The sequence below is a fragment of the Mustela erminea genome, chromosome 6 (genome assembly GCF_009829155.1).
Source record: "Mustela erminea isolate mMusErm1 chromosome 6, mMusErm1.Pri, whole genome shotgun sequence".
Classification (NCBI taxonomy): Eukaryota; Metazoa; Chordata; class Mammalia; order Carnivora; family Mustelidae; genus Mustela; species Mustela erminea.
Window position 1 is genome coordinate 85,521,687 of NC_045619.1, and position 27,753 is coordinate 85,549,439.

A 27,753-nucleotide genomic window follows, 5' to 3' on the forward strand; every position below is an offset into this window, starting at 1 on the left:
CAAACAGTCAAAGGACAAATCTAGGACTTCAATTTGGACAATGAAAAGGCCTGAATGAGAAACGAAGAATCAAACTCCTGATGGTGGCCGCAGTGGGGGAGGGGAGAGAATGAAAATGAACAGTAGACCAAAACATTGAGGAAAATATTTTCTTTAAAAAGGCGCTGAAGGTTACCTCCCAGGATAAGAACACCAACCTCACAGTCTTTTTGGGGAAAAAAAAAAAAAAAAAAGACTTACTTTTTTCCAAATATTATTCTAAATATGTGTTTTACAGACAAAGGTCACTATGGATCAAAAACATGCTACAGAAGAAAGCATTTTTTATAGACACTGGAAATAATTTTAATAAAAATTCCATATTTATCTAGATGTGGCTATGTTCCATAGGAAGATTTTTAGCAACCAAAGTGCAAAGACAGCATGACTGTGGCTTTTCTTGCCACACAAAATATTGACAATCTCCCCTTATAGCCTACTCTTAATTGTGAACTGGGACGCCAAATAGATGGCATGTGACTTTTAGAAGTAGGGCTCCAATGGACAAGGGGAAGGGGGGTCAAGCAACAGAATGAATTCAACTGAAACACAAACCAGCTTTGACCCCAACCAAATCCAAAGTCCAGCCAGAAGCCCATCAGAGATCAACTCAAGTTGTAGTATCACTTTTACAAGGTTATGCCACTTAACACTATTAAACCTAATCAATCCGAATCAAAGCTAAGCACACCCCCATCGCTAGTTCTGTCCTCATCCTATCCCATTTTTATGAAGGCTCCACGTTACAGCTTAGTTCATACAGGGGGAAGGGGACCTCCAAGTCCTCAGAAGGAGCCATCCTAAATCCTCTGTCCAACTTTTCTTTACCCTGCCCTCCCACCTCCCACCCTGAGATATCAGTCTTACCAAAGAGGTGTGGCTTTTGTCATTGTCTCAAGGAAATTAGTTCTAAATAATACCAGAGAAAGATCAGTCCATGAGCAGCATTCAGTTTTAAGCCAGAGGGATGGGTCCACTCCAGCCTCCCTCCCCCGCAAAATCACAGTGAACTCCATAATTCTCCCTTCTACCACTATAAAGATCTCCCATCTAGAAGCTCCCAACAACGACAGCACAAGGTGTTGATATTACATTACCGGAGGAGAAAGAGAGGGAGATATATATAGTTTTAATAAAACCCCCGTGCACAATTAAGCTTGATTAAAAGCCTGGAGAATGCTAAAAGTAGTAATGAGTACAAGAGGCTGCGGAGAGAAGGTGCGGCCTTCCTTGCAGTCAGTAAATGCTGGCAAGCAACAGGACACGGGGCTTCACTTGAGCATTGGAGAAGCAAAGAAGTTGCCTTGTCGTCCTAGGTTGGTGGCAGATTTGCTTTTGCTCCCAAATCTACAGAGAATGAACCGAAAAAGCATTCCATGAAAAGTAGGTAAATAAACAACTCTAACATTACTCAGTATTATCAGCTAAAATTAGGAAACCCTCAACAACTATTCTGCAAACTACTCTTTGTCGTCTGCGATGAGAGAGGGGAAACAAAACCCTTAGACCCTTTTCAAAAAGGGATCCTTATGGCTCCAGGTTACTTTTAAAGCCTAGCTGCTAGCTGAAGGCCTCATCCAATTTCCCCTTCAGTAAGCTTCGGTATGCTGGGAAGAGTTCAGTTCCCAGGCCGGGCAGTTCCACTTACCTGGGCGTGTTTTTGGTGAGGGTGGAGCGCACTCTCTGCGACAGGGAACTAGATGAAGGAGTCTTGAGGAGCTGATGCTCAGGAGTGGTCACCGGCCCCAGTAAACTCACTTCAATCAAAGTTGAGAGATATTTTTAAGGGAAGGGCAAAAAGAAAAGCACCCTTGTGGGTGGCCAGTTTTTAAGCCAAATACCCCGTGAAGCCCTTAAGAGCTAAGGTTAAAGACCCAAGCAAAGTCCCAGAGATCATTTTTGTCATCGTCTATAACAGATCAGTACATCTTCTATGCAGGCAACTGCTCAATGAACAGCTGACATATGCTTCCTGATTTAAGCCATTCTCAAACTCCAGCATTCACAAATCTAATGTCTGACCACCCAATTCTTACCTACATTAGGAAAAAACAACATTCTTTCTTAAAAAGGATCTTGCAAATATGAGAGGCCTGGTCTCCAATGCCAGTAAAGTTGGAAGAAACCAACTTCAAACATTTTTGCTGGCAATACAAATTGGCAAAGCCTTTAAGAAATCAAGTTGGTAAAACAAAAAAATGTTCAAGCCCTTTAATTCAGCAGTTCCCACTCCTGGGAATTTAACAGTGGGGGAAACAGGGATATATTCCTATAATGCTGATGTCAGCATTATTAGTAACTGGAAAATTCAAAAACAACATCAATTCCTAATAGAATATGTTAAAGTAAATTCCTGTTTACAACCATAAAAATGATAAAATTATATAGTAACAAAAAAAGTTCTTGCAGTATGTTAAGTGAAAGAAGATCAAATTATATCTGAATTGTTATTCTATTTCTAAAATACCCGTATGTAGAAGAAATAGGAGAACCACGTTCCATTCAAGTGAAAAAAAGTCAGGATGGTAGAGTTATAAATTTTCTTTTAATGTTAGAATCCTCATAATGAATTTAATTTTTGAATTCCAAACAGCTCTAGCAAAGGGAGGGAGAGGGTACATGGCCAAAACCGGAGAGGGAGTCAGGTCCCTTAGGAAACACAACTTGGGCCTTACCTTTAATATCCGGCGTCTGTGGTGTTGAAAAGGCATTTGAGTTTTCAATGACATGTATGGGGTCAATGTTCTCTTGTTCCACCATCATGAACTGACTCCAGTATTCCAGGGGCAGGGAAAGCAGGCGCTCTACCACCTAAACAGCCACCAAACAGGTTAGTGCACTTCCAAAGCTCAGGGCTTACCTCTTCCCACACCCATAGCTCCACATATATATACACACACACAAACACAAACACATATACATATATATCTTTTATATACATATATGCACATTCCAAAGCTCAGGGCTTACCTCTTAGCGCTTTCTCATGTTATCATGTCACATGAGAGAGATATATATGTATCTCTCTCCACATATATATCTTTTGTGTGTATGTATATATACAAAGGGCACTTGCCTACCTTGGGCTGACGCTTGATGTCCTGCAACATTACCACTGGATCTGGATTGGGCACAGCATGGGCAACTATGGTAGGCCCAAAGACTTTAGCCAGATTGGCCACGTCCATTTTAGTGTTTGGACTCTGAGCCACTCTAAGATAAAGAGCATTTAATTAGAAGACTTGCTCTTCCACTTAAACATAGACCAAAAAAAAAAGATCTATCAGAAAACATTTCACCCTTCACATTCCCTCTCTAACACCCAACCCACATTATGTTCCCCATGGCAAATTCCCAAACTCCCAGAAGTGAGTTTCTGCTGTACTCACCTCTGCAAGTGAATCATGAGGAAAGCTAATGTGTCCCTGTTGGGCTGGGGCAGTTCACCAACAGCCTGGTACATGGCAGCTATGCTGTTGTCCTCATCTGTGATTTCTGTAAATGAAAAGAAAACACCAAGAGGCCTAGACTTCTTTCCCTTGACAGCGTGCTTCCAAGTGATCGACCACAAAGTCTCATCTATACAGTAAGCTTCTGGAACTTCTGATGAGGTTCATGACTGCATCAAACTCCAGTTTCATTAACAAGCAGGACACTGGCCCACAGCTCAATATTAGAAATCAGAACCTTTAAAAAAAAATCGGCTCCTGCAGTTAGGGAAAGCAGCTAGCAACCCACGTGCCGGGAAGGCAGGCACACAACTGCAGCGGCTGCAATTACAAGAAGGTGTTCGTTTATAAACCGTGGTCAGGGGCCTACTATGGACCAGGTACTATTCTAAGTGCTCACGTAAAGCAGAACTAAACAAAGACTTTGCCTCAAGGAACTCACATTCTACTGGAGGAATTAGTCAAAAAGCAAGTAGTAGGTAGTGCTACATAGTAGAAGCTAGAAAGTAATCGGTGGACGTATTTTAGACAAGGTGGTCAGGAAATGTGTTTCTGAGGACAAGGTACCCGAAAAGAAACCTGAAAGAAATAAAGGAGCAAATCATGCAAATACATTCCAGGCTGAGACAATAACAAATTCAATAGTCTTGAGTGGGGAGTAAGCTTGGTTATACTCTGAGAACTGCAAGCATTCCAGCGCATCAGGGGAAGAGAGAAAGAAGGGAAGGGTATTGAGAGAAACAATGCTAGAGATGTAACAGGAGCCGAATCCTATAGGTGGGGTCTTTGGGGCCATGTGAAGGACTGGTGGGTTTTATTCTGAGAGTGATGGGAAGTCACTGGGGAATACTAAGGACAGAAGAGACTTCATCTAATTTAAATTTTAGAAGGACCCCTCTAGATACTGTTTGAGGATCATAGTGTAGAGGGCTGAGAATATAAAGAGGAAAATCAGTAGGTTCTTTCGTCATTCCAGGATGAGAGATGTCAAGAGTGGTAATAGTAGGAGTGGCAAATTTCAATTTTAAGATAAGTTTTACAAGAGCTTTGCTGACAAGATTTGTTAATGGATTAAATGTGTGGGAATTGGCTCCAAGTTCAAAAGGACAGCCCTAAACTCGACCTAAAACAACAAAAAACCCCATCAGTACCCATAGTTTAGACAGGAAGAGGACAAGCACCAAGAACACGGATACATTCTTCCCTCAGAGCACGTGCGCGTCCACACAGGCACAGGCGCTGGCACTGTACTGGGCGGCACATGCAAGAGTCAAACATTCCTGCCCCTGTGGGACTCACATTAGAGTATAAGATCTACTCTTACCTGCTGCTTCCATGAAAGTCTTGTTTAGCCGAAAAGTCAGAAGGGGTTCTTTGAGGTTTCGGAGGAAGTCCTTCAGGAGGCTACAGACAGCATGGATGTCATCCACTTTGCTGAGGAGGGGTACGGTTTTCACTCTGAGGAACTTCTCTTTCAGCTCTCTCACTGTCCGGTCACAGCCAGAGATCCGGTACAGGCCTGTCTGTTATCGAGGGGACACTTCCAGTTACAAATTGATTATTAACAAAAACAATAAATCCACACTCTCTGAAGGTATATATATATATGTATATATATATATATATATATATATATATTTTTTTTTTTTTTTTAAGGGAGAGTTGGGGGCGAAGTGTGGTGGGCAGGAGCAGGGCAAAAGGAGAGGGAGAGAGAACCTTTAGCAGTCTCCATGCTGGCCGGACATGTGCTATGGCTCACAACCCTGAGATCAGGACCTGAGCCAGTATCAAGTTGGGTGGCTTAACTGAGCCACCCAGGCGCCCCTGAAGGTTGACTCTTACCTCAGTCAGCCCTCTCTGCTCAATCTCATTTACGCAATGGACAACAATGGAGGGGATCATTGGAGAAGTCTGAGACACATAATCTGCTAGCAATCCCTGAAAAGGGAGAGTTTTAAATTATTATTTATACCACTTAGACCAGCAAATCAAGGTGAGTAGGAAGAACCATCCCCAAACTAATACTCAGACTGGGACATCATGTCTACTTTTAAATTCCTATTCCCAAAGCATATATTAGAACAGAGATTCTCAGCTATATTTTTCCTACAACCACAACAGGACTGATTTATGGTCACATATACATACTCTTGCATGAACAAGTAATAAGACCACTAGCTACAACTCTGCCCCCGCTTGTCCTCTACTCAAGGGCTTCAGAAAGCAAGCAATAATGAGATTACAGGTATGGGCTTTAATATGAACTAATTATTCTTAAAACAACAACAACAACAACAACAAAAACCCCTTTTTTAACCCTTTAATTATTCTTAGTAAGAAAAATTATTTAACACAACTCACAGTTGATCGGGACACAAACCTATCTGTAGGGGAGAACTCCATGGTTCTCTATCAGAGTAAAGAAAATCTGTAACCAATTACATGCACAAATAAGAACTATTAAGATTAAAGAAAAGTAGCATTTGATTTGCTAGGGGCTCGGAAGCAGCAGCATAATCAATTCATTCTGAATCTTGTTAATATTGTTCATATAATAAATAAATACTTAATAGATTGAATCAGTTTTTAGAAATAAGCAATCTAATCTTAATAGCTTAGTATAGGATACTTCTTTTTTTTTTTTTACTATTTTATTTATTTATTTGACAGAGAGAGATCACAAGTAGGCAGAGAGGCAGGCAGAGTGAGAGGGAGGAAGCAGGCTCCCCGCCGAGCAGAGAGCCCGATGCGGGGCTTGATCCCAGGACCCTGAGACCATGACCTGAGCCGAAGGCAGGGGCTTAACCCACTGAGCCACCCAGGCGCCCAGTATAGGATACTTCTAACATAAAAGGAAGTACATTCACAGATGAAATTACACGATGGATGGAATTTCTGTCAAGATAATTCACTGGACAGAGCCAGGAGGACAACATGGGGGTACTGATAAATCAGGACTGGACATGAACTGGTAATCACAGAAGTTGAGTGATAGGAACCAGGGGTCAGTCATCCTAATCTCTCTACTTCAGCACATGTTTGGAATTTTATAAAACAGGAATAGGATGTGGAGGGGAAGGAAAAGATGAGGAGGAAAGGAAGGGGAAGGGGGAGGGAAGAAGGAGGAAGGAAAGGAGGGAGAGAGGATGAGTAGGGAAGATGGGAGAAGGTGAAAGGAGGGAAGGGAAGTCTGGTGTAGAAAAGTTACTAAACAGACAAACCCAAGCAGGACCCGGCTGCGAGTTAACATTTTATCATTTCTCTTCATCATTTGTGTTAAAACTACGCTTGACATCACTAATTTTATTATAAAAACTGACATTAAGCTTTGAAAAAGGTAAGGAAGTCATAATACAAGGACAGACCCCATAGGTCCTACCTCTCCAATCTTGACAGGTGTTCCTATCAGGGTAGGAATGCAGGGAAGGGGACAGCGGTCCCGACATTCTGGATGAGAGACCACACGACAGTCGCGACACTTCAGAGATAGCTTGCCAAATTTTATCCGTTTTCCACATGGAACACAAGATTCAGGTTTAATAACCTGAGGACAAGAGGACAGAAATAACAGAGGGGTCTAAATTAGAAAATTACCATCATCAACAACCAGCATTTTTTAAGCACTTAGTATGTGCCAAGCAACTTCCTAATCCCTTTACACATACTTGTGTAATTCTCACAATAATCCTACAACATGGGTTTTGATCTTTAAGGAAAGGCAAAAGAGGCTGTGTAATTTGCGTAAGGTCACCCAGCTGGAAGGCGGCAGTGTACAATGGTGGAAAGAACCTGTTGATGAGGAGCCACAAAAACTCTTAAAACATGTTAACTGTGCCACTTACTGTTCTGTGGCTCAGACAAGGCAGTTAACTCTTCTGAACCTCAGTCAGGTTGCTTGGGTTTATATGAGGGAATCCAATTAACAAAGGTAAAGTGTGCTATATCCAACCATACTACATAAATATGTATCGCTAAAAAGCATAAGCAATTGCTTCTGTTTAAAAGCTGCTTTAACGTAATATATTCACAGAATGCAAAGATATACACATCCTCTGTAACCAGTAGTTAGCTCTGAGGAGTGGAACTGAAAGAAGGAGATCTGACATTTAACTTTCTAACACTAAATTATTTAAATCTGTTCCTGGTATGTATTACTTTCACAATCAAAAAATTAAGTGTGCCCGAAAGAAGACAGAACGATCACAGATCTACCGTCTTAGAGACAAAGTCATGCAGGCGCATCCCTCCATTGCTCTGTGGAGTGCCAGAACTCTCTGTCTCAGTCCTTGGCTCCAGAGGCCTGTTGCTCAAGGTGGAGTCACTATTCCAAGGTTGTAATGTACCTAGAAAACAAGTAACTTTAAGCTTCTTAATATTTTGTTCCTTTTGAATTTTAACCCCAATTTTAATGTAACTGGTAGACAACCAGTAATTTGTAACCATAATCAGAAGCAACTACAATGGCTATGCAGAAAAATCAGTTCAAGAATAATGAGTTAATAATGGGGCCCCTGGGTGGCTTTGTCGGTTGAGCATCTGACTCTTGATTTTGGCTCAGGTCATGATTCATGGTTCGTGGTACCAAGCTCTACGTGGGTTCGATGATCATCAGGGAGTCTGCTTGAAGATCCTCTCCCTCTGCCTCTCCTTTCCCAAATAAATAACATATTAAGTGTGAGTGGCACAGACCAGGCCAGCAATCCAAAGGTAGAATATGACAGTGTTCTGGCCTCCAGTAAGCAGCAGCAAGAAACTACCCACAATATCCAATCCCTGCCTCAAAGGGTTCTAAAAAGCCAAGTGTCCCTGAATTTTACCAGTTGTTTTACACAGGCAATTTAGCTACAAACTCGGTGGACCTGTTTTCCTTCGGCTTCTCGTCCAATATGGCACAGTCTCAATTGTGGACACAGCTTCGATGGGCCCGCCATCATTGGGAACAGTCACTGTAGTTTTTGCAACTATGGATTCATTCCCCTGAAACAAAAGCAAAAATGAGGGAAGGACAAACAAGTGAACATAATATCCCCACCACTATAAGGTAATTTTGGAGTGGCTGAAAAATTCCTGAATCTTGGTCAGGATTTATGGCCCAAGCTCAAAAAAACTCAATTGAAACCTCATACTTTAGAACAGAAATATAGGTCACAGAGGCATACACAACAATAAACTAAGAATCAAATATAAAGCTGACAGTTGTTTACTCAATCAGAGTGATTCCATTCATATGGATGATAAGGATCCTATTATTACATAGAAAAACTCACCAAGTCTCTCTCTCAAAATAACATTGCAGCGTTGACTCGGGATTCTAATTTATTTATTTATTTATGTATTTATTTATTTGAGAGAGAGAGAGAGAGAGAGACAGAGTACAAGCTGGGGGGAGTAAGGCTTGGGGGTGGCACTGAAGAGGAGGGAAAGGGACAAGGAGACTCCCCACTGAGCAAGGAGCCCAATTCGGGGCCTGACCCCAGGACCCTGACATCATGACCTGAGCCAAAGTCAAATGCTTAACTGACTGAGCCACCCTGGCGCCCCTTGACTTAGCATTCATAATGGCTGGGGCCACTAACCTCTGATGTGTTCACAACCACAATTCTCTTGGTCTATTTTTACCTGGTCTACTGTGGAGCCAATGGAACGAGTCTTCTTTACAGGTCCTGGGGGACCATCAATGAACTGTCGGCTACTAGAGCGCTGAAAAGGAGACAAAGATCAAGAAGTTCAGCGTCATAGAAGATCTGAAGCACAGAAGATAAAATTATTCCATTGGACAACTTGGGTGCAAGTCCTGGATACCAGGGCTATTGTAAATAATAATATGCTTTCTCTAATTCTTTTTCCACATGAAGCTTAAGTTGTACCAACACAAAAATGCCCTCAGTGCCCTAAAAGAAACAAATAAGCTTTGGGAAAATTTAGGTGACAGCACCAGAAACAGTAGAGGTGTAATCCTATCCAAGGACAATATGTCTTTGGACACATACTAAGTACCCTAAACAAGCACACACAGACACAGCTCGGCATATCCCATTATACACACATTTCATCTGAAAATTATATTAGAGTACAAAGTCCTGCATAAAAATTCCTATGACAACTCAAAACAAACTCAAGTATATCCTTTTCCACTCCAGAGGCAGCCAGAACAGTGAACTAGGACGAGACTGTCCGGAGTTACTACCTCGAGGATCCTCCATAATGACCCCCAGCAAGAATTCACTTGTAATAGGTGTTTAACAATGGTTAGAGCTACATGTTAGGAATGCTGTATCATGGAAAATTTTCTAGAAAAAACTCCTTTATTGTAATTTTATAAAAACAACAAAAACTAAACAAAACCATACATACCCTCTTTTCTCTCTTCTTCAGTTTGAAAGTCTTTACCAAAGAAGAATCCCAATCCTGTTGACAATTATAATGTATTAATTTCTGTGGTGAGGCAAAAACCCCAGACAGGAATTTTTGTGGAAATAAGTTTACAGAGAACTTTAAAGGCTTTTTGAGTCAGACTGCCTAACTTATAATTTGGGGAGAGGGTGAAGGGAGGGTCTCAGGTGCTGTAGCTATGGAACTACAGTAAGTTAACTTGCTTTCTTTCCAAAATTGAAGCTATTATAATAGAGTCAGGAGTCAATACCACAGAGGCAAGAAAAGGTTAAAGAATCAACTTCTGTCGTGATTATCTCCAGCTCCTGGTTCTTTATTTCTGACTATTTCTGTAATTAGTTGTAGAACTCACAGAATCTCAGGCACTATACTGATCAGGTTAGATGTCTTTCTTACTCTTAAGGGACTGCTATCTAATCAGACGTTCTGTACAATGTAACCGCTTAAAAAGTTCTAGTCCAGGTTTTATATTTCTCAAACATCCCGCTTCCTTGGGCCCCAACAAAGACATTCACCCCTGAAGAATTCCATTTTTTACCATAGTCTAGTTTCATTTCACTTATTTTAACCATTTACATTCATGTGACTTCCTTACTCCTGATAATCCCTGAAAACACAAAACCCAGAAACAGTAGTAAAGAGCAAATGGTAGCTTAGCTAACTGAAATCTCTACAATTCCTGGTCAAGTAATTTAATTTAGCTACTGATTATTTGATTCAGTTTGGGTTACAACAGATACACCATAAGTAGGTCTAGGTCCAAAATCAGCTATTAAAACATTCTAGTTTTATCATATACATAAACTCCATACCTATTCATATCATTCCTTGTTTCAAAAAGGGGATACTTACTATTTATATCTGTAAAATGGCAATGATTTCCCCAAACACTGATTTGGGACAGAACACTCCTAGCCTACGTAACAAGTAGTCACCACTTGTTTCACTATCAGAAAACCAACCACAAATAACCTCCTGATTTATTGCTTTGTTGCTAGCTTTCAGCCGGGAAAACAGGAAAGCTACGCAAACCAATAAACCATCAAAGTTTGAACATCAAAGACTGAGATATCAGGAGATGACTTTTATACAGAAACACCACCATAAGTTAAGAAAAGGGTGCTGCCCCACAAAAGCGGGGTAGCAAGAAGTTTAGACCAGTCAACCATTACTGAACAAAACATTACAGAGTGCCTAGAAACTTTGTTAGTCTTCTGGCTGAAGTTCCAGAGCACTGGTTTCCTTCTAATTATGAAGTATGACTAAGTTTTCTTTAAGAACCAAACTAATTCTGAAATAACGCACAAGTCTATTCTCTCCAAGAGCAGCAAATAAACCCTGCCTGGGTAGAATCTTGCTAATTTTTTTATTTTTTTTTTTATTGCTAGCTAGGGCTTTTTAATAAGCCAAGATACAGTCAATTAGCAAATGCAGCTCACAGATCCGTTAAATAAATTTAACCTCATCCCAAATCCTGAGTTCTATATTCTTACTTCCAGAAACTAAATATATAAGCCAGTCTCTTATAGCCTGTGTGGATTTTTATTTTAAAATGCGAGCTCAGGGGCGCCTGAGCAGTACAGTTGGTTTGGCGTCTGACTCTTGATTTTGGCTCAGGTCGTGACCTCAGGGTCCTGCAATCAGCCCGGCTGCATCTGGCTCCACACTCAGGGCAGAGTCTGCTTGAAGACACTTCCTCTCCCTCTGCCACTCCCCTGCACCAGGCACTCTCTTGCTCTCCCTCATCGGTAAATACAATCTTTAAATAAATTAACTAATTAATAAAATAAAATAAAATGCTAGCTCAGAATCTGTAATACATCAACAAACAAAACAGCAATAAAGGAATTCCAGAAGACAGGACAGGAGAGAGAGCCCTGAGGGAGCAGGGGTAAGAAAAATAAACAATCCTCAGAGATCAATCATTTATTACCAGTGATTCGTCAGTCTTATCAAAGCTGATATCTGATAAAATGGAACCAGATTCATCAATAGTTGATAATCTAGATGAGAGAAACAACACAGTATTAGATACAGAAGACCGAGGCAAGTAAAACGCACGAATGAGTCGCATTGGTCACGTAACACCAGCAATTTCATAGCAGTGCCTTCCTATGGAGACAACTACAAGTTCAAAGCCTAGCCATGGTGGCTGCTTGCAGTGGTTTCCATGGGAGAGAGCGGCTGAGAGTTTCCATGCGTGCGTAAGGGCACACGCAGCACAGCTGCTTTTTTGGCAAAGACCTCCTAACAGCAGTTGAAAGTTACAGACAGGAGCAGGGGTGCTACTCCTCGCCGAAAAGGCTACTAGAAATTCACAGGCACAAGACTGAAGTTTAATCTGATCCCAATTGTGGTTGCTTTCTACAAGAAAGAGTGTTACCCAGCATCAGCTTTTGAAGAAATTAAGCCCATATATTTTCTCAGTTATAAAGATTCCCCATAAAACAACCAGGCAACAAAATAAATAGCTGGAAGAGTGCTGACCTTTCCCTCCATACTGTATTGGGGGTGTTAAATTTAAAGCCTGGTAGAGACAATTTTAAATAGTGATGCAGTAGAACCAAAATTATTGTCTGGTCTTGACTCACAGAAGGCCTTCTAAACCAGAAGAGCTACAAGAGCTACAAGAGCTCTCTGGAGAGTAAATGCTGAAAGTATTGCTGAACTGCCACTTTCACCTTTAGGCTTCTTAGCAATGAATGGGATTAGTTACTGACGTGCAATTTTGCATCAACATCAAAATTTTACCCATGGTGAAACAATTATCCTAAGGAAAGATCAAAAACAAAAGAAGATAAAAGAAATCAGGAGGCCCCTGTGCCTATGCCTTTATTTCCCACCCACCCCTCCTCCGAAGTCTTTTTCTGCTTTATTCAGCACACATTCCAGAAGCAGTCTATTTAAGAGTTCAGATAACAAGAACTTCTGACAGCTGCGCTGCTCATGATCAGATAACAACAGACACGGCTTCCCCACCTTTTGTTCCCAGCATTGCCGCTGGACGGCTGGCCTCTGTTGAGAAAAGCCAGAGCTGATTTTTGCTCCTCGCTTAGTTGAATGCTGCCAGATGTGTCACACATGAGCATCTCTCGAATCAGCTGAATCTGTCTTTCCTGCAGACCAAAGCAGAGTAAAACATCCTAACTAACCAGGGGAGAAAGCTTCACCTCAAATTTATGGGACGGGCAGACCAGAAGACATTAAAATACAGCATTATGCAAATGAGCCTTCAGGAAGGCTGCTACACCGATAGCATATTAATTCACATCAAGCCCAGATTGTGTCTCTGATTTCTGACTGGCAAAATGAACTCCATCCAGAATAGTGGGCTTTCTGCTACAAGACTTTTGGGTCAAGGGGCTAATCCCAGACGGTATTGCAAAATGAGAGTCCCAAAACAGAATTTCGCATAGGAAAAACAATTTAGTGTCATTTTATCAGGACAATTATTGGCTTCCTCTATGGATCAAAGCAGCCACCCACCTTTCTAAAGGGTGGAACAAAATGCATTAAAATGGATACAAAGCTGTGACACACTGGAACCAGTCAATTTGAGCTTACTGAGGCATTTAACACTGTACCAAGATGGATTAGTGGCTCCTCGTAAAGGCTTTCCTTTGTACCATGACCCACCCTGGTACACCAAAATGATAGTGTTCCATGTTAGTCACATTGCTCAACTGGCTGACTACATCTCGCCCCTTCCCCTGAATTAGGAGCAGTAATGATGGAAAACCTTAGAGTTGTCTTGTCTGTCTAACAAATACTAGCTATTGACAAAAGGATGAGGGTGTTCTGGGTGGCATGAGAGATAGCCAACATCTTGTGACAGATCAAGCATGCTAGGAATTCCCTAATTTTAATTCTTTAAAAATCCTCAACTGAAATCTATGAAGTCATAGTTTTAAGTCAAGAAGAGAAAAAATATTAAATTTCAGCCTATGAAGGACAGGATTCCTATGCTGCAATTTCAGCTTCAATTAAGGCCAACTTGTCAATGGACAGGCTGCTTTTAGTTCTTTAATGTGGAAGAAGAAACTCAGTATAACCCGGGGGTGGAAACAGGACCAGATGATGCTGGCCCTCCCCTCACTGGCTTGGCTCTAGCATAGAGAACAATACACACCAGCTTCTCGCAGTCAGCCTCAGCTCGCTGTCTCCGTTTGATCTCGACATCCACCTGATTGCGTGCGTGCTTCAGTTTAACATCCAGAGCACTACGCTCAGTCTCTGCTTTCATCAAAAGATCCTTGTACTTCCCCAGCTCGTGGTCTGTTCTCTGCCACTTTTTACGGAAATCCTCAAAGTCCTTTGCCAACTGGATGAATTCTGAGGAAAGGGGGAAACTTCAATAACTCCAGCACCAAACACAGTACTAAGGCTCTAATGACTGAGTCCTCTAGTTAGTTTTCCTCCAAGTATATAATGAAGGGACCAGCTAAACTCTCGGCAAAGCCAGCTGAAAATAACCAGGAGCAGATCCTGGATATTCGTTCATCACCCTGCATGGCAGCCTTGTGGAGAGCAATTCCTGTTTCGATAGGCCACCTCCTTTGGCTTGGCCAGTGGCATCTGCTATGGAATAAGTAACTCATTAGTCACCTGGCTCCAGATGTAATACCAACACTGAAAGCTCCTGAACAGAAGGCAATCAAAGGGGGATACCTCTGGGGCAGCTGTCACGCACCAGGACAGTTACAGCTATAAAACAAAAACAGCCTCCTTTCGAGTCACGCACTGCTGCGCCAAAGAGACGTTAAACAGCAAATTCAAATATAACTGCTGTAATATGCTCCAGTAGTTGTAGATTAATAATATAGATGTCCAGGCCTACAATTCCATTCAACTATATAATTATACAAATATTGATTTGAAAGTAAAGAGCCAATTTGCTAGTGTTGTTTAACACTGCCCTGAAGGGTGTATAAACATTTCAATGGGAAAGACACAGTAAGAACAGATCATACTAAGCTAAGGTGAGTCACTGATGGCGGAATATGGACTCTTTCCACATGTCTGCAGAGAGAGCATCACTTCCAGTGCCGTGCCCGGAAGCATGATAACCCTGGCGGCATTCATGCTTGCCACCTGCTGTTGGCAAAGACTGTTCTACACTTCCTATTTTCTCGTTACCTTCGATCTAGCTCTAGGCTTCACTCCACACCACCTTCACGGAGGAAGTTCCCAAGGTGTACATCTGCTGCTGGCCAAACTAACCCAGTTTACAGCTGAAACTAGGCCACAGGCACACAAAGCTTACAGATTCTTGGGTAGTAAGGGCACTTTTCTTATTTCAATTTAACCTAAGAGCATAGAAGCAATGAATATAGTGCTCTTTCCAGTCTTAATAATTTGACTAAACTTCAAACTTACAAATTACAATGCCAATTCAATCTCGAGAAAGCAAGTCTTACACATAAAGACACTTCAGTTTGTAACAAACAAAAGGTTTTAGCAGAACAGGATATTATGACCTCATTATCTTAGAGAATGCAACTTTGAAAGCTAAATGTACATACATACACACACACACACACACACAAAATATATATATGTATATATGGCTACAATTCAAATAGCTCTAAATAGTGTGTTTGTTTTGTTTAAAACACATCAATTTTTTTCCTTCTTAATTTTTAAGAAAAAGAAAACAACATATCCTTTTGCCAAATTAACTATTTCAACAATGTAGAGTCACAACATTTTTTTTTAAAGAGCTGATTCTTTGCCATGTTCACTCTGGCAATTCATCAAATACTGCACTTATGATTTGTGAAATTTTCTGATGTATGTAATAGTACTTCAATTTCAAAAAATAAAGAACAAGAAATACACTTTTCAACCACACATCTAAAACTTTCTAGCTCCACACTGTGGTCAATTAAATGTTTCTAAATATAGTGCTGTATACACTATATTTATATACACTCAAATATCTACTGAATTGAAAAACAATTTTGAGAATGAAAAGATTTCCACTGGACCTAATTTTGCTCACTTCTTTGTTCCTTCAAACACTCCTTTTTTTTTTTTTTTTAAAGATTTTATTTATTTATTTGAAAGAGAGAGCATGAGCAGCAGGGAGGGATGAGGCAGAGGGAGAAGCAGACTCCCTGCTGAGCAGGGAGCCCAGTGTGGGGCTCCATCCCAGGACCCAGGACCCAGGACCCAGGACCTGAGCCACTCAGGCACTCCAAGGACACTCCTTCTTGATAAATCTTATTAAATTTGGGTTTTAATCGCTATTCATTGTTAATTGGTATATATTATAAGTCTAACTGAATTGGAGGATGGAACTCAAACCAAAAAAAGTATCAGTTCATTTCCAGGAAAGAGTTCCTATTTTAATAGTATGAATGATTCAATTACTAGTTCAACTTGGTTTATGCTAGACCAAAACCAGAATATTTGCATACCTAAAATATTACTTAGGTATAATTCTGTTATGAATTAAGTTTGCTAGGATGGGTCAAAACAGCATATTAGATCATCAGAAAAATTCTGATATAGGAGATCAATAAACAGAGCATTTTCAGGGTCAGTTTGTGAATCATGATTCCAACTTGGTACTAGCCCCCATCATGAAGTACATATTCAAAAGATTTTTTTTCTAAGATTTTATTTATTTAGGGGAGGGGGTGGGGAGTTAGGTGAGCCTGGTGGTGGGTATTAAGAAGGGCACGTATTGCATGGAGCACTGGGTGTGTTGCATAAACAATGAATCTTGGAACACTGAAAAAATAAAATAAAATTTAAAAAGATGTTATTTGAGAGAGGGAGAGCATGAGTAGGGGAAGAGGGAGAAGGAGAAGCAGACTCCCCATTGAGCAGGGAACCCAATGTGGGGCTTGATCCCGGGACTCAAGGATCATGACCTGAGCCGAAGGCAGACGCTTAACCAACTGAGCCACCCAGGAGCCCCTTCAAAAGATTAATTAACTTCAAGTTATGTATATTAAACTATGAAATGCATCTATTAAAAAGGAATGAAGGGGGGTGCCTGGGTGTCTCGGTTAGTTAAGCATCTGCCTTTAGCTCAGGTCATGATCCCAGGGTCCCGGAATTGAGCCCCGCATTGGCTCTCTGCTCTGTGGGAGGCCTGCTTCTCCCTCTCCTTCTGACTGTCACTCCCGACTGTCTGCTTGTGCTCTCTCTGTCAAATAAATAAAATATTAATTTAAAAAAAAAAAAAAAAGGAATTAAGGGAAATTTCCTTAAAACAAATTGAGGATAATCTCTGATTCATTAAAAACAAAACAAGCAAACAAACAACAACAACAAAAATGGAGGATTTGGTTCATAGTTCAGCAAATAGATTAAAACCATCCCAGAGATCTTGGTTTTCTCGGCTCACTCCTCCTGGGGCCTTTGCACAGGCTCTTCCTTTTGTTTTCCCCACCACTCTCTAAGCTTCTTAGAAAGGGGAAGGGGAAGGGCACTGGGTCTCTTTTCTCTTCAGTGCCTTGTAGCGCACAGTAGGCACTTAAATATCCATTGAACAAATAAATGAAAAATTGCTGTTCAGATCAAATTTAAACTCCAGGCGTCCAAGCCCACCTCACCAGTCTATTCAAACTTGACCTCCCACCACTACATAATACTCTTTCTTGTCCCTGCTCCCAGAACAGACCCATGCTTATTTCTGCCTTCTTCCTTGTGATCAAGCTGTGTACTCCAAACAGAATGCTCTACCTACACTCTTCTTTATGTATCCATTCTTCTAGTCCCATCTGTTCTATAAATCCCTTCCTAATCTGTTTGTTCCACATTACATTTTTCTATACTTCCCAAAAGCACATATTTTCATACTTGTATTATCTTGTTTCATAAGAAATCGATCTCTGAAACTTAAATACCATGATCTTCTTGAAGAAAGGCATCAAGTCATAGACACTGTAGTATCACCTACTGTAGACAGCATAACACAAACCCAGCATTGTTTTGTCACACAACAGATACCTGATAAATATTAAGTTATATTTATTCCCAATTTACACAGCAACAACATAAAAAAAAGTTTTGGGCAGCTCACAATAAAATAATAGAAGATAAAAACAATGTAGACCAGGGAAATCAAAGATAAGGTTATTAAAGTCATTTTATTTTAATATTAACCTTCATTTTGATCTTTCAGGAACCCTGGACTTAGCTAAAAACAAAACATGAACAAACCTATACAAAAAGGAGAGAGAAGAATGAAGTGACTGATGAAAGACTAGAATAAGGAGTCAGGATACTTAACCATGCAAGGAATTCCTAGGATCAAAGAAGAGGACAGAGACTGAGATGGTTGTAGAAAGGAGATTCCAGTCTAGAAAACATAAACCTACTCCATGTCCTCAAAGCCAACATTCCAAGTTAGAGATATGGAGAGGAAGGCAAAACATGCCTCTATTTTATAATGGGAATCAATGGGAAGATAGAAATGTATTTATAAAATAAGGATACCTATAAGAATATCTAAATTCTTTTGGCATAATTACTTCCAAAGTATTTTCACAACTAACTAGTATCTCGTTTTTATCCCCAAATGCTCACAGCACTCCCACAAAGATAAAGACACTTGAATTCCTATTTTACAGATGGAGAAACAGACACAAAAATAAGTTAAAAGCCAACACTGGTTACTGAGACTCCAAACTTCAGATTCTTCCCTCTCCTCCACATCCTATCCTCCTCGTAGAGCTCTCATTATCACAGTCTCTTCTACCCATTCCCCCTTATTTCCAGCTTCACAAACACCACTCTAGTTAGGGCTCCTGCTGCCTAACAACATCCTCATTGGTCTCCCAGGCTCCCCCTCCACCAGGGTCATCTTCCAAGAACTCTGATTATGCCACTCCCCCCTTATTCCTACTCCCTCTCAGCCCCACCCCCGCTTGCCTCCACCCTAAGTGCCCTCTTTCATCTGTGTCTGTTGGGATCTCCATTATGGTGCCACCCTACTTTTATCCATGAAGACATTTTAGTCAGTCATCCCTTTCCCTCAACTCAACATGTGCTAGATGCTGTATTAGATTCTTGCTAAATATTTGCTGAATGAGCCTGAATTTTAAGATCTCTCATTCAATACTCTTCCCTGCACTGGGCTCCAAAGCAATCCATCTTCTGAGATGATGTGACCTCAAAGAGGAGCCTAATTAGCATGCCATCATGGTTACTGAGCTGGCATCAGATGATAAGGTCATGCAACAGCTATTAAGAAAGAGAAAATAGAATATTGTCTTAAAAGGCCTGTAACTGGATAAGAGCTATTAAAAACATCAAATTAAAGAAAATGCTGAATGGCATAAGCAGGACACCACACTAAGTACTGTGAAGATCTAAAAACTAAATAAATAAATAAAGCTTAGAGAGACAGTTCTTACTTCACTTTTATATCAATGAGGCTGACTTAGGAGCAACACTTAATAAATTAGGTATTAATGAAAATCTCAAATGGAAGACGATGGCAACTCAAAGAAAAGCTGAGAAAAAATAAATCCTTAGATCACTTAAGTCAGGGCCATCAGCCCCCCTTCTTCATGCTTCCACTTCCCAGTCCACCATTCTCTCAACCACCTCCTTCTTCTCTCCAACTCTCTACCCAGTTTCAATCCCCTCTTACTAAAAATCAAATCCATGAAATAGGTGAAAGCAGATGAACAGTCCCTTCTTCAAAAAGAAATTATGACATGTTTCTCCTCTTCAACTGAAAATGTTTTATAGTACAGAGGGAAAGCCAGGATAAAAAATACAGACAACAACTACTCTAAAGAAAGAAGCAACATCCTTGGATCTTCAGATTTTGCCCAGTTCTTGGTGTGAAAGTGAAATTGGCAACTAATGCCAAGTAGTCAATGGAAAGAGACTCTTGATAATGAAAGAAATCTGGGGATACCCACTTAAGAACAACTATAGGAAAAAAGTGACCAGCTACAATGAGTGTCCATTAAGCTCCAACTATGGATAAGTGACCATCATTTTCTTTTTAGGAAGCCCAAATGAAAACAATTTTAAGACTGGAACACACGTCAGCTTTGCAGAAAACCCAGATCTGAAAGCTGTTTTTTCTTTTCACACAGGCCAGCTCAGGATGACTTACGGAGTTCATTTCCTTCGCTGAGAATCTCCACCCGGCGTACAAGCTGCTCAAACAGATTCCGCAAATTCAGCATCGTCGTATCCATCTTTCTGCCAAGAAATCAAATATACATTAGGGGTCCTGCCTTCTTCCCCAGACAAAAGATTCAGTAGCAATCCATTACAGCCATCAGTGACTAACATCTGGACTCTTCCATTTGTAGCTACCATTATAAGGATCTCAAGCCAACAATCGGTGTTTTGTATGATCTTTATTACAAAAACAAAGTTGGAATGTTTAATGTTATTTGCAAATCAGAAAAGCATTTCAGACCTCCAAATATAACACCCCCTTCCTGCCTACTTCTTTTCCTCCAGTCTGCAGGCACTCTGGAGCTGTGAGGAAAGCAATTAAGGACAAGCATGTCAGTTGATTACTAGGTGACCAACTATAAAATGTGGCTCTTAGTCTATTGATTAATACAATACTTTTGCCACTTTAATCCTTCTGGACTTTGAAGACCTTCAATGTAACTTAAAAGGTTTATTTTTTAATTTCATTTTTAGCTAGTATCCCTATTGCAACTGCCTTTTAAAACGCAGGACATGGTCAGCACATTTCCTACCAACAGCCCAGATGACGTCACACGAGTGATTAAGTGAGGAAATCGCCGGCTCAGCAGCACAAGAATTATTTCTGTAATGCAGGGCTCTCTGCTGGACTGTGTGCAGGGACTATGTCTAATAAATTTATACTAAGTATAGGCAAAGGATTATGTTGTACCACATTCTGGCATCAAGGAGACAATACACCACCTTCACAGTTAGAAGGGCAAAGGAAAAAATCATTTGCTACTGTGTTCTGTATGGTGAATTTCAGACTTCATATTCCCCCCAAAGCCCTGCTGATATTACATTAAAAACAGCGTCCTTACAAACAGTTGTGTTCTGAATAGACTTTAACTGGGAACACTTTGAGGAAATAAGATCTTAATTTAACAGACGAGAAAAAAAAAGACATCAACTGGACGTTACAAAAATTATCAAGGAAATGAAATAAAAAAATAAATTTCATTTGAAAACTGAATGTCCTTAAAAATACCATTTAAGGATTCTTGTGTTTCTCCAAATCACCCCTCAACATTCTAGTCTAGGTCCTTATTTCATGCATCTAAATAAAATTTAGAACTCTTTTATGGGGCGCCTAGATGGCTCCATCGGTTAAGTATCTGTCTTTGGCTCAGGTCATGATCCCAGAGTCTTGGGACTGAGCCCCAGGCCAGGCTCCCTGCTCAGCAGGGAGTCTGCTTCTCCCTCTCCCTCTGCCTGTGCGTCTGCCTACTTGTCCTCTTTCTCTCTCTGTCAAATAAATAAATAAAATCTTTTTTAAAAAATTAACTCTTTATGAAGGTTTAGTGATTTTACAATGTTTATAAGATTGTACCATAAGCTATGAGGGTGGGACAGGGTTAAAAAAAAAAAACAACCCACAAAGGACAAAGGAATATATAAACATAAAGATATTTTCTACTAAATGCTACAGAGTTATTCATTTGTACTCAAATGATGATTGGCCTAATAGCCAAAAAGCTTCCAGCTCCAAGCTTGGAGGCAACATATACCTGAATCAGGGCCGGAAACCAAGATTTTCAAATGGCAATGTATCTGTTCCAAGCTACATAATCACAGCAAGCTGCTAAGCAACCAGACTAACAAATGTATTACAAAGATCTTTCTCTAAACTAAGAACAAAACTAAAAGAATAGCATTAAAACTGGCAGGAGGCGATCTGGAAGCTGTGGAGATGCCCATGGATTTCCCAGTATGACAAACCAGGCACAGATACCCAAATGCTACAGGGGCAGGAGCAGGGATTTCAGTAGTTTATTCAAATGATGATTTCCTTTGGTTCCAGTAAAAATGGGAAGAGACTGATCGGGTTAAATGTAGGGCACTGATTTCCTTTATCTCAGCAGTCATCTATACATTCTGAGACTCAAAGTCAGTGAACTCCGCACATAGGGAAATTTCTAACTGCCCAAGAGTGCAGAAAAGTAAGATTTCACAGTGCAACTAGAGTATTAAAAACTGGTTGTTGGGATGCCTGGGTGGCTCAGTTGGTTGGACGACTGCCTTCGGCTCAGGTCATGATCCTGGAGTCCCGGGATCGAGTCCCGCATCGGCCTCCCAGCTCCATGGGGAGTCTGCTTCTCTCTCTGACCTTCTCCTCGCTCATGCTCTCTCTCACTGTCTCTCTCTCAAGTAAATAAATAAAATCTTTAAAAAAAAAAAAAACATTTAAAAAAAAACTGGTTGTTTAAAAAAAAAAAAAAGAAGAAGGTTTGATGTTTTAAATGACAATACAGCAACCTGATCCTTTGTCCCCTTTAAAAGAAATCTTCACATTTTCTCAAGTTCCTCTAGCCCACTATTCTTCTCCCCTATGTTCTTTGTACATACCACTCCCTAGAGTGAGGGTTGTGGGGAGGTAGGCTCTTGAAAACACAGCCAGATTCGTCAAAAGACTAAAGACACAGAGAACCTACCCGGGGACATTTCCTCATCATAGCAACGTAGCAACGGTTATCTCATACAACTAACTCCACCTACGTTATTGTCCAAATGTGAAGCCTGGTACCCAGGGGGCAGTTGTTTAACTCCCCGTGCTCTGCTATGAAATAGAGGTAACCCTCAACTGTCAGATCATCATAGTCTGCAGATTTAGTTTTAGGAAGCATTTATGGTTTTCTATGCTTCCCTCTCAACACCAGATATTCCCTAAAATTCAATCCTCTAATCTCTCAAAGAAGTTACCAAACTATCCCATGTTAGTCCGTACAGCTCTCCAGATGATCACCCATCCCTCTCCAGCCTCTCTCCTAACCGCCGTCCTATAGCTCTTAAAGCTCTTAATTCGACTGGGATGCCCTAGAGGTGAAGCCTGATCCTGAGACTTGGTTCTATCCCTCCCCATCACATATATCAGCAACCACTCTACCCACTAACCTACTCTACCAACTCCCAATTTTGATTTCCTTATCATTCACGCAGTTCCAAACCTCAGAATCACCTTCAGTTACTCCCTTTCTGATAAGTACGATCACCATACCTGTGATCGTACTCTTCTCTCATGTTCTCTATCCAGCCCCTAATCACGGGCAGGCTCGCCATCATTCACTTCAACTGATGCTTCCCCCACTGCTTTGCTCAGTTGGCACTCAAGACACATACACTTTGCACTCTAATTTAACTTTACCACATTTCTACCCTATATCCCAGGTAGGCTGTACATGTGAGAGAAATCTTACCTTTGGCACAACTGTATCACGCACACAAACACTCAATATTTAAAAATAAATATTTGATGGGGTGCCTGGCTGGCTCAGTCAATAGAGCATGTGACTCTTGATCTCAGGGTCATGAGTGGGAGCCCCACACTGGGCATAGAGTTTACTAAATAAGTAAATAAATGATAAATGGAAATCAGAGAACACACACCAATGAGTCTACTATCAAAAGAATTTCCATTCTACCTGAACATCAGTGCATAATATAGATGAAAACTTAAACAACAGTTTAAAAAAAAGGAGGGGTGGCTTGGACAGAAGCCCTGGGATAAAGTTTCAGTTCTTCTATTTGTTAGTATAACCCGGAGTAAGTCAGATTCTGAGACTTATTTATAAATGGGAACAGTAACACTTGGCCTACTGATCTCACAGAATAGCATCAATTCACATAGATAAAAGTTTTATAATGTAAAAATTGAACCTTATATAGGGAATTATAGAGGGTATGACTTTTTTTTGTTTTTTGTTTTGGTCTGATAGTTGTTATTTATATTTTACCACAGTGATTACCAAATCATAGCTGGAACCCAGACCAAGAAGAGTGGAGAAGACAGCAAAATTTGACCAGGTCTAGGCTCTTTAGCAGGCTGTCTTACATGAGGCTTGTAGCATCTGAAAATAGCTTTTCCTCTAACACAGGTTTACTTAGGGTAATCCAAAAACGGCACTAGCAAAATATAATCCTCTTCTCTTTATACACCAGGGGACCATGTATTTTTATTAATGTTCTATAGAAGTGACATTCAGGAATTATTTATAGATGACAAAAATATCTTTCTACATCAGTACTAACTCTGATATCACAGCCAAACTGTAACTCAAAAAGCTAACATTTACTCATCCTATTCAATGTCAATTAAAAACGATGTTAATTTTCCTGTTGGGTCACATTTTCACTCACAAGAACACTCCTTTATTTCTCCCCCTTTATTATTTAGCTCCAGAGCTAGGAGATACACTAATGTGAAAGGAAACAAAAACAAAGTCATATTGTAGTACATTGCTTTGCAGCTGTAAAACAGCTGTCACTTTTCACTATGGAGGCAGCTGCCTTTTGGGAAAGCTGAAATGATCCCTGTGTGTAGCAAGGAAATCAGTTTGTGGAGCACTTTAAACAAAAAGGTGCTAGAGAATCTCAGCTGTTATTGATGAGAAGCCCCAGAGGTGGAGAAGTCACTATGTTACAGATTCCCAATCTGTGAGTATCCCTGAGGGAGCAATTTCACATCACCAGGAAAGAGTCTCAGCTTGATGTGATTGCTCTGAGTCCCCAATTTAATTTCAATCACCCAGCCAAGAGACAGACATCGTCCTTCAGAATAACAGACTATTACAGATCTTAACTGCAGAGTATCCTGGGAAAAGTCTCTATCCTCTTCTTCCTCCTAGAAACAACATTATTAAGAGACCTATACATCATGCCTTAGACACATCAAGGGTATTAAATATTGTAAGACAAAGCAATGGAAGGTTGAGTTTTTCAGGAAAGAGTTTTAATGAAAAACATTCTCATGAACATTACTAAATCTGGAGAGTCCCAAGAATTCAGCAATACAGGTTTTCCACTGCCAAAGAAAATCATTTCCTAAGACAGTCTCAATACTATAAGATTCTTTCATATGAAAGCACTGTGGAGCAATTCTTTTTCCCAGATGTCCAGCTTTTGCTTTACTGTATCAGAAGTCTCTATACAACTGGCAGACAGAAGGAATATCCTGAAACCAAATGGTATTATGAACAAATGAATTACAGAAAGAGTAAACAGAATGTTCTCAATCCAGCGTGAATGAAGACTAAAATAAAAAGACGAATTGAACTATTATTTCTCAAAAAATTATTACCAGTTTTAGTATACTAAGTCCTCCTTTTTTCCTTCTTATACTGTGGATTCTTACCATTCTGCAGTGTTCCATTCTTCAAGGTCTAGTGTCTTACCAATTCACTAAAACATTCCCTAACAATTTCAGTCCAAAATTATCTCTATTATCGATAACATTCATTTGGCAGATATAAAACATTGTTTCATACTATGGAATTTTCCAAGTTCAAAAAAATTAAAGTTTTTTAATAGTGAAACTAAAATCTCATCACCCTAAACAATTACATGCATCTCATTATCTAATCTTTGCCCATTATATACTGATATCTTTGTAATATTGCAATCATAGATTGATATGTTTGTGTTTTGCTTTTCTCCATCATGATTCCATTAAGTTACAGAAAGTTAATTAACAGTTATTTAACCATTGTCTTCTTTGGATATTAATGTAATTTTCATTTACATCTACCTGGAATCTCCTGCATGGTCACTCCCTCACCTCCTTCAGGGATTTATTCAAATGTCATTTTCTCATTGATGTCTTTCCTAACTACCCAATTTTCAATTGCAGACTTTACCCCCCTACACTTCTCTGCTTTATCTTCCTCCAAAGCACTTGTCTTCATCTAACATACCCATATATTAACCTGTTTATTGTCTGCCTCCCCAACAGTTTAAGTTTCAAGAATGCACAGATTTTTTTCTGTTTTGTTCACTGCTGAGCCCCTGTACCCAGAAAAGGCCTGCCATTTGGCAAATGATTAAAAGACATTCACCAAATGAATGAATTGAACATCACTGTAAACAAGTTTTTCCTTTAGGTGGCTGTATTCCTTAGAACTGATTTCCAAGGCTGGGATTACTATATCATAGGGTAAAAGCCTCTTATAGTTCTTGATAAATACAGCCAAAATATTTTCTAAAAGGGGTATAATAATGTACACTATACTCAATAGTGCAGAGGCCTACTAGACTCACCACAGTTATCTTAAGTTCTATCAGCCCCCCAAAAGTGCAAGCTCCTTTACGGCTAAATAAGATTGTATTATATTGGGGTGCCTGGGTGGCTCAGTGGGTTAAAGCCTCTGCCTTCAGCTCAGGTCATGATCCCAGGGTCCTAGGATTGAGTCCCGCATTGGGCTCTCTGCTCAGCGGGGAGACTGCTTCCTCCTCTCTCTCTCTGCCTGCTTCTCTGCCTACTTGTGATCTCCGTCTGTCAAATAAATAAATAAAACCTTAAAAAAAAAAAGATTGTATTTTATTTATATTATGCACTAAGTACCTGTTGAGTGATTAAGCTATAGGAAAGGCGCCTTCTCTCTAAACACTTTCAATAACTCGAAAAGTTCACCCCACACATTCAAGAGAATGATAATAACATTTCTTTAATTTAAAAAAAAAAAAAAAAAAAAAAGCTTATCTTCTCACCCACCACACGTTGCTGAACACTCTCTCCGCCTACGGAACGAAATTCAGTGACGAGAAACATACGTGAAATTCTAAAAGTAAGGCCTCCTTGTTCCTAAGGCTAAGAATTCGGATGGGACGAGCAAGATGTCATTGCCTCGGCCAGCCTACCTGGATACACACAGTCCAGAAGGGAGGGAGGCTCCACTTCAAGCCGCCCGGCCTCTCAAACACCGGGGTTTCTCCCTTCCAAAACTCCGTGCCCCTCGGAAGAGAATAGGGGCATTACCCCACCCACTCCCAAACTCTGTGTTTAAGTCAAAGTCACTTCTTGGGGGTGGAAGGAACCACCTGTCCAAGCCATCACCTCAAAACCACCTGTCTTGCCCTGTCCAAGCCATCACCTCAAAAACACAGCTAGGAGAAAAAAGCCCTCCACTCCCAGCCACCGCCCATTCGGGCCGCTGCCTCCCCGGGCCGGTGGAGACCTCCTAGAAGAGAGGTTGTAGGTACCGATCTTCTCCCTGAACCCGCGGTGGCCGCGGCTCACCACCTCGGACACTCTCCTCCCACCACACACCTAGAGTCAGACGCACCTGTTCTCGCAGCCTCTAGCGCCCACCTGGCCGGGTCCGCCCGGACCCACTTGAGCCGCCTTCCACTTACTTCCCTCCGCGCCTCACCCAACGGCAGAGCAGCACCGCGCTTCCAGCTCGGGTTTGAAATCCTGGACCAACCAATCACAGAGAAATTTATTCCTCCCGCGCTGTTCCTCTACGCTGCGACGCACGCAAAACCGCCACGGGGTGGGGAGGGGCCAGAACTGAGCATGCGCATGCTGATAAAACGACGCCAAAGGTAGCCATTTTGACTAAGGTCAGAAGAATTGTGGGAGCGCTCTTTGCTTTTAGGGTCTGCGGCCCCAGATCCCTTTCCTGAAGCCGTTCAGGATACCATGTTGACTAAGGGCAAGTGATACTTTGAATGCAGATTATGCGTAGCCTTGCTGTTTCCCCAGGCAGAAAAATAGGGCTTTTGGAAATTATCAGTTGAACAGTATAAGGTCCCACTGTTGAATGGGAGGAAGTCCGGAAGGAGTTAGAACAGTCATTTGTAACCATGTTTATTGAGCTATGTAATGCCTTCATTCGTTGGTACATTCATCCAGGTCTTACTTGTTATTTGAGTGTGTTACATTTGTAACAAGCGCTCTACTAGGTACCAGAAAAATAAA

At 40.7% G+C, this 27,753-nt stretch overlaps 1 protein-coding gene across 4 annotated transcripts; it reads right to left on the bottom strand.

Moving 5' to 3' along the window:
• Window positions 1-135: 135 nt before the first annotated feature.
• On the bottom strand, window positions 136-27,285 carry RACGAP1 (Rac GTPase activating protein 1). 4 transcript variants are annotated; one of them, XM_032348145.1, is made up of 17 exons: window positions 27,116-27,285; window positions 19,969-20,053; window positions 14,011-14,213; window positions 12,861-12,997; window positions 11,815-11,884; window positions 9,843-9,896; window positions 9,108-9,188; window positions 8,348-8,465; window positions 7,701-7,831; window positions 6,868-7,032; window positions 5,331-5,426; window positions 4,813-5,011; window positions 3,429-3,534; window positions 3,120-3,252; window positions 2,715-2,850; window positions 1,688-1,796; window positions 136-1,386 (listed from the first exon to the last, which is right to left on the bottom strand). In XM_032348145.1, the coding sequence occupies exons 2-17, from the start codon at window positions 20,051-20,053 to the stop codon at window positions 1,311-1,313; spliced, it is 1,899 nt and encodes a 632-aa protein (XP_032204036.1). In that variant the 5' UTR covers window positions 27,116-27,285; the 3' UTR covers window positions 136-1,310. The 4 variants fall into 4 exon arrangements, with proteins under 4 accessions (XP_032204036.1, XP_032204035.1, XP_032204037.1 ...); XM_032348144.1 differs by having other exon boundaries at window positions 19,969-20,057; XM_032348146.1 differs by having other exon boundaries at window positions 19,969-20,057; window positions 27,186-27,278.
• Between the last annotated feature and the right edge of the window lie 468 nt (window positions 27,286-27,753).

Excerpts from the sequence above, each read along its gene's own strand:
- RACGAP1 (XM_032348145.1), bottom strand. The coding sequence starts at position 20,053 with ATGGATACGACGATGCTGAATTTGCGGAATCTGTTTGAGCAGCTTGTA. Across the intron at positions 14,214-19,968 it reads CAGCGAAGGAAATGAACTCC|AATTCATCCAGTTGGCAAAG; the intron begins GTAAGTCATCCT and ends CCCTTTCCTCAG. Across the intron at positions 2,851-3,119 it reads ACATCAAGCGTCAGCCCAAG|GTGGTAGAGCGCCTGCTTTC; the intron begins GTAGGCAAGTGC and ends GTGGCTGTTTAG.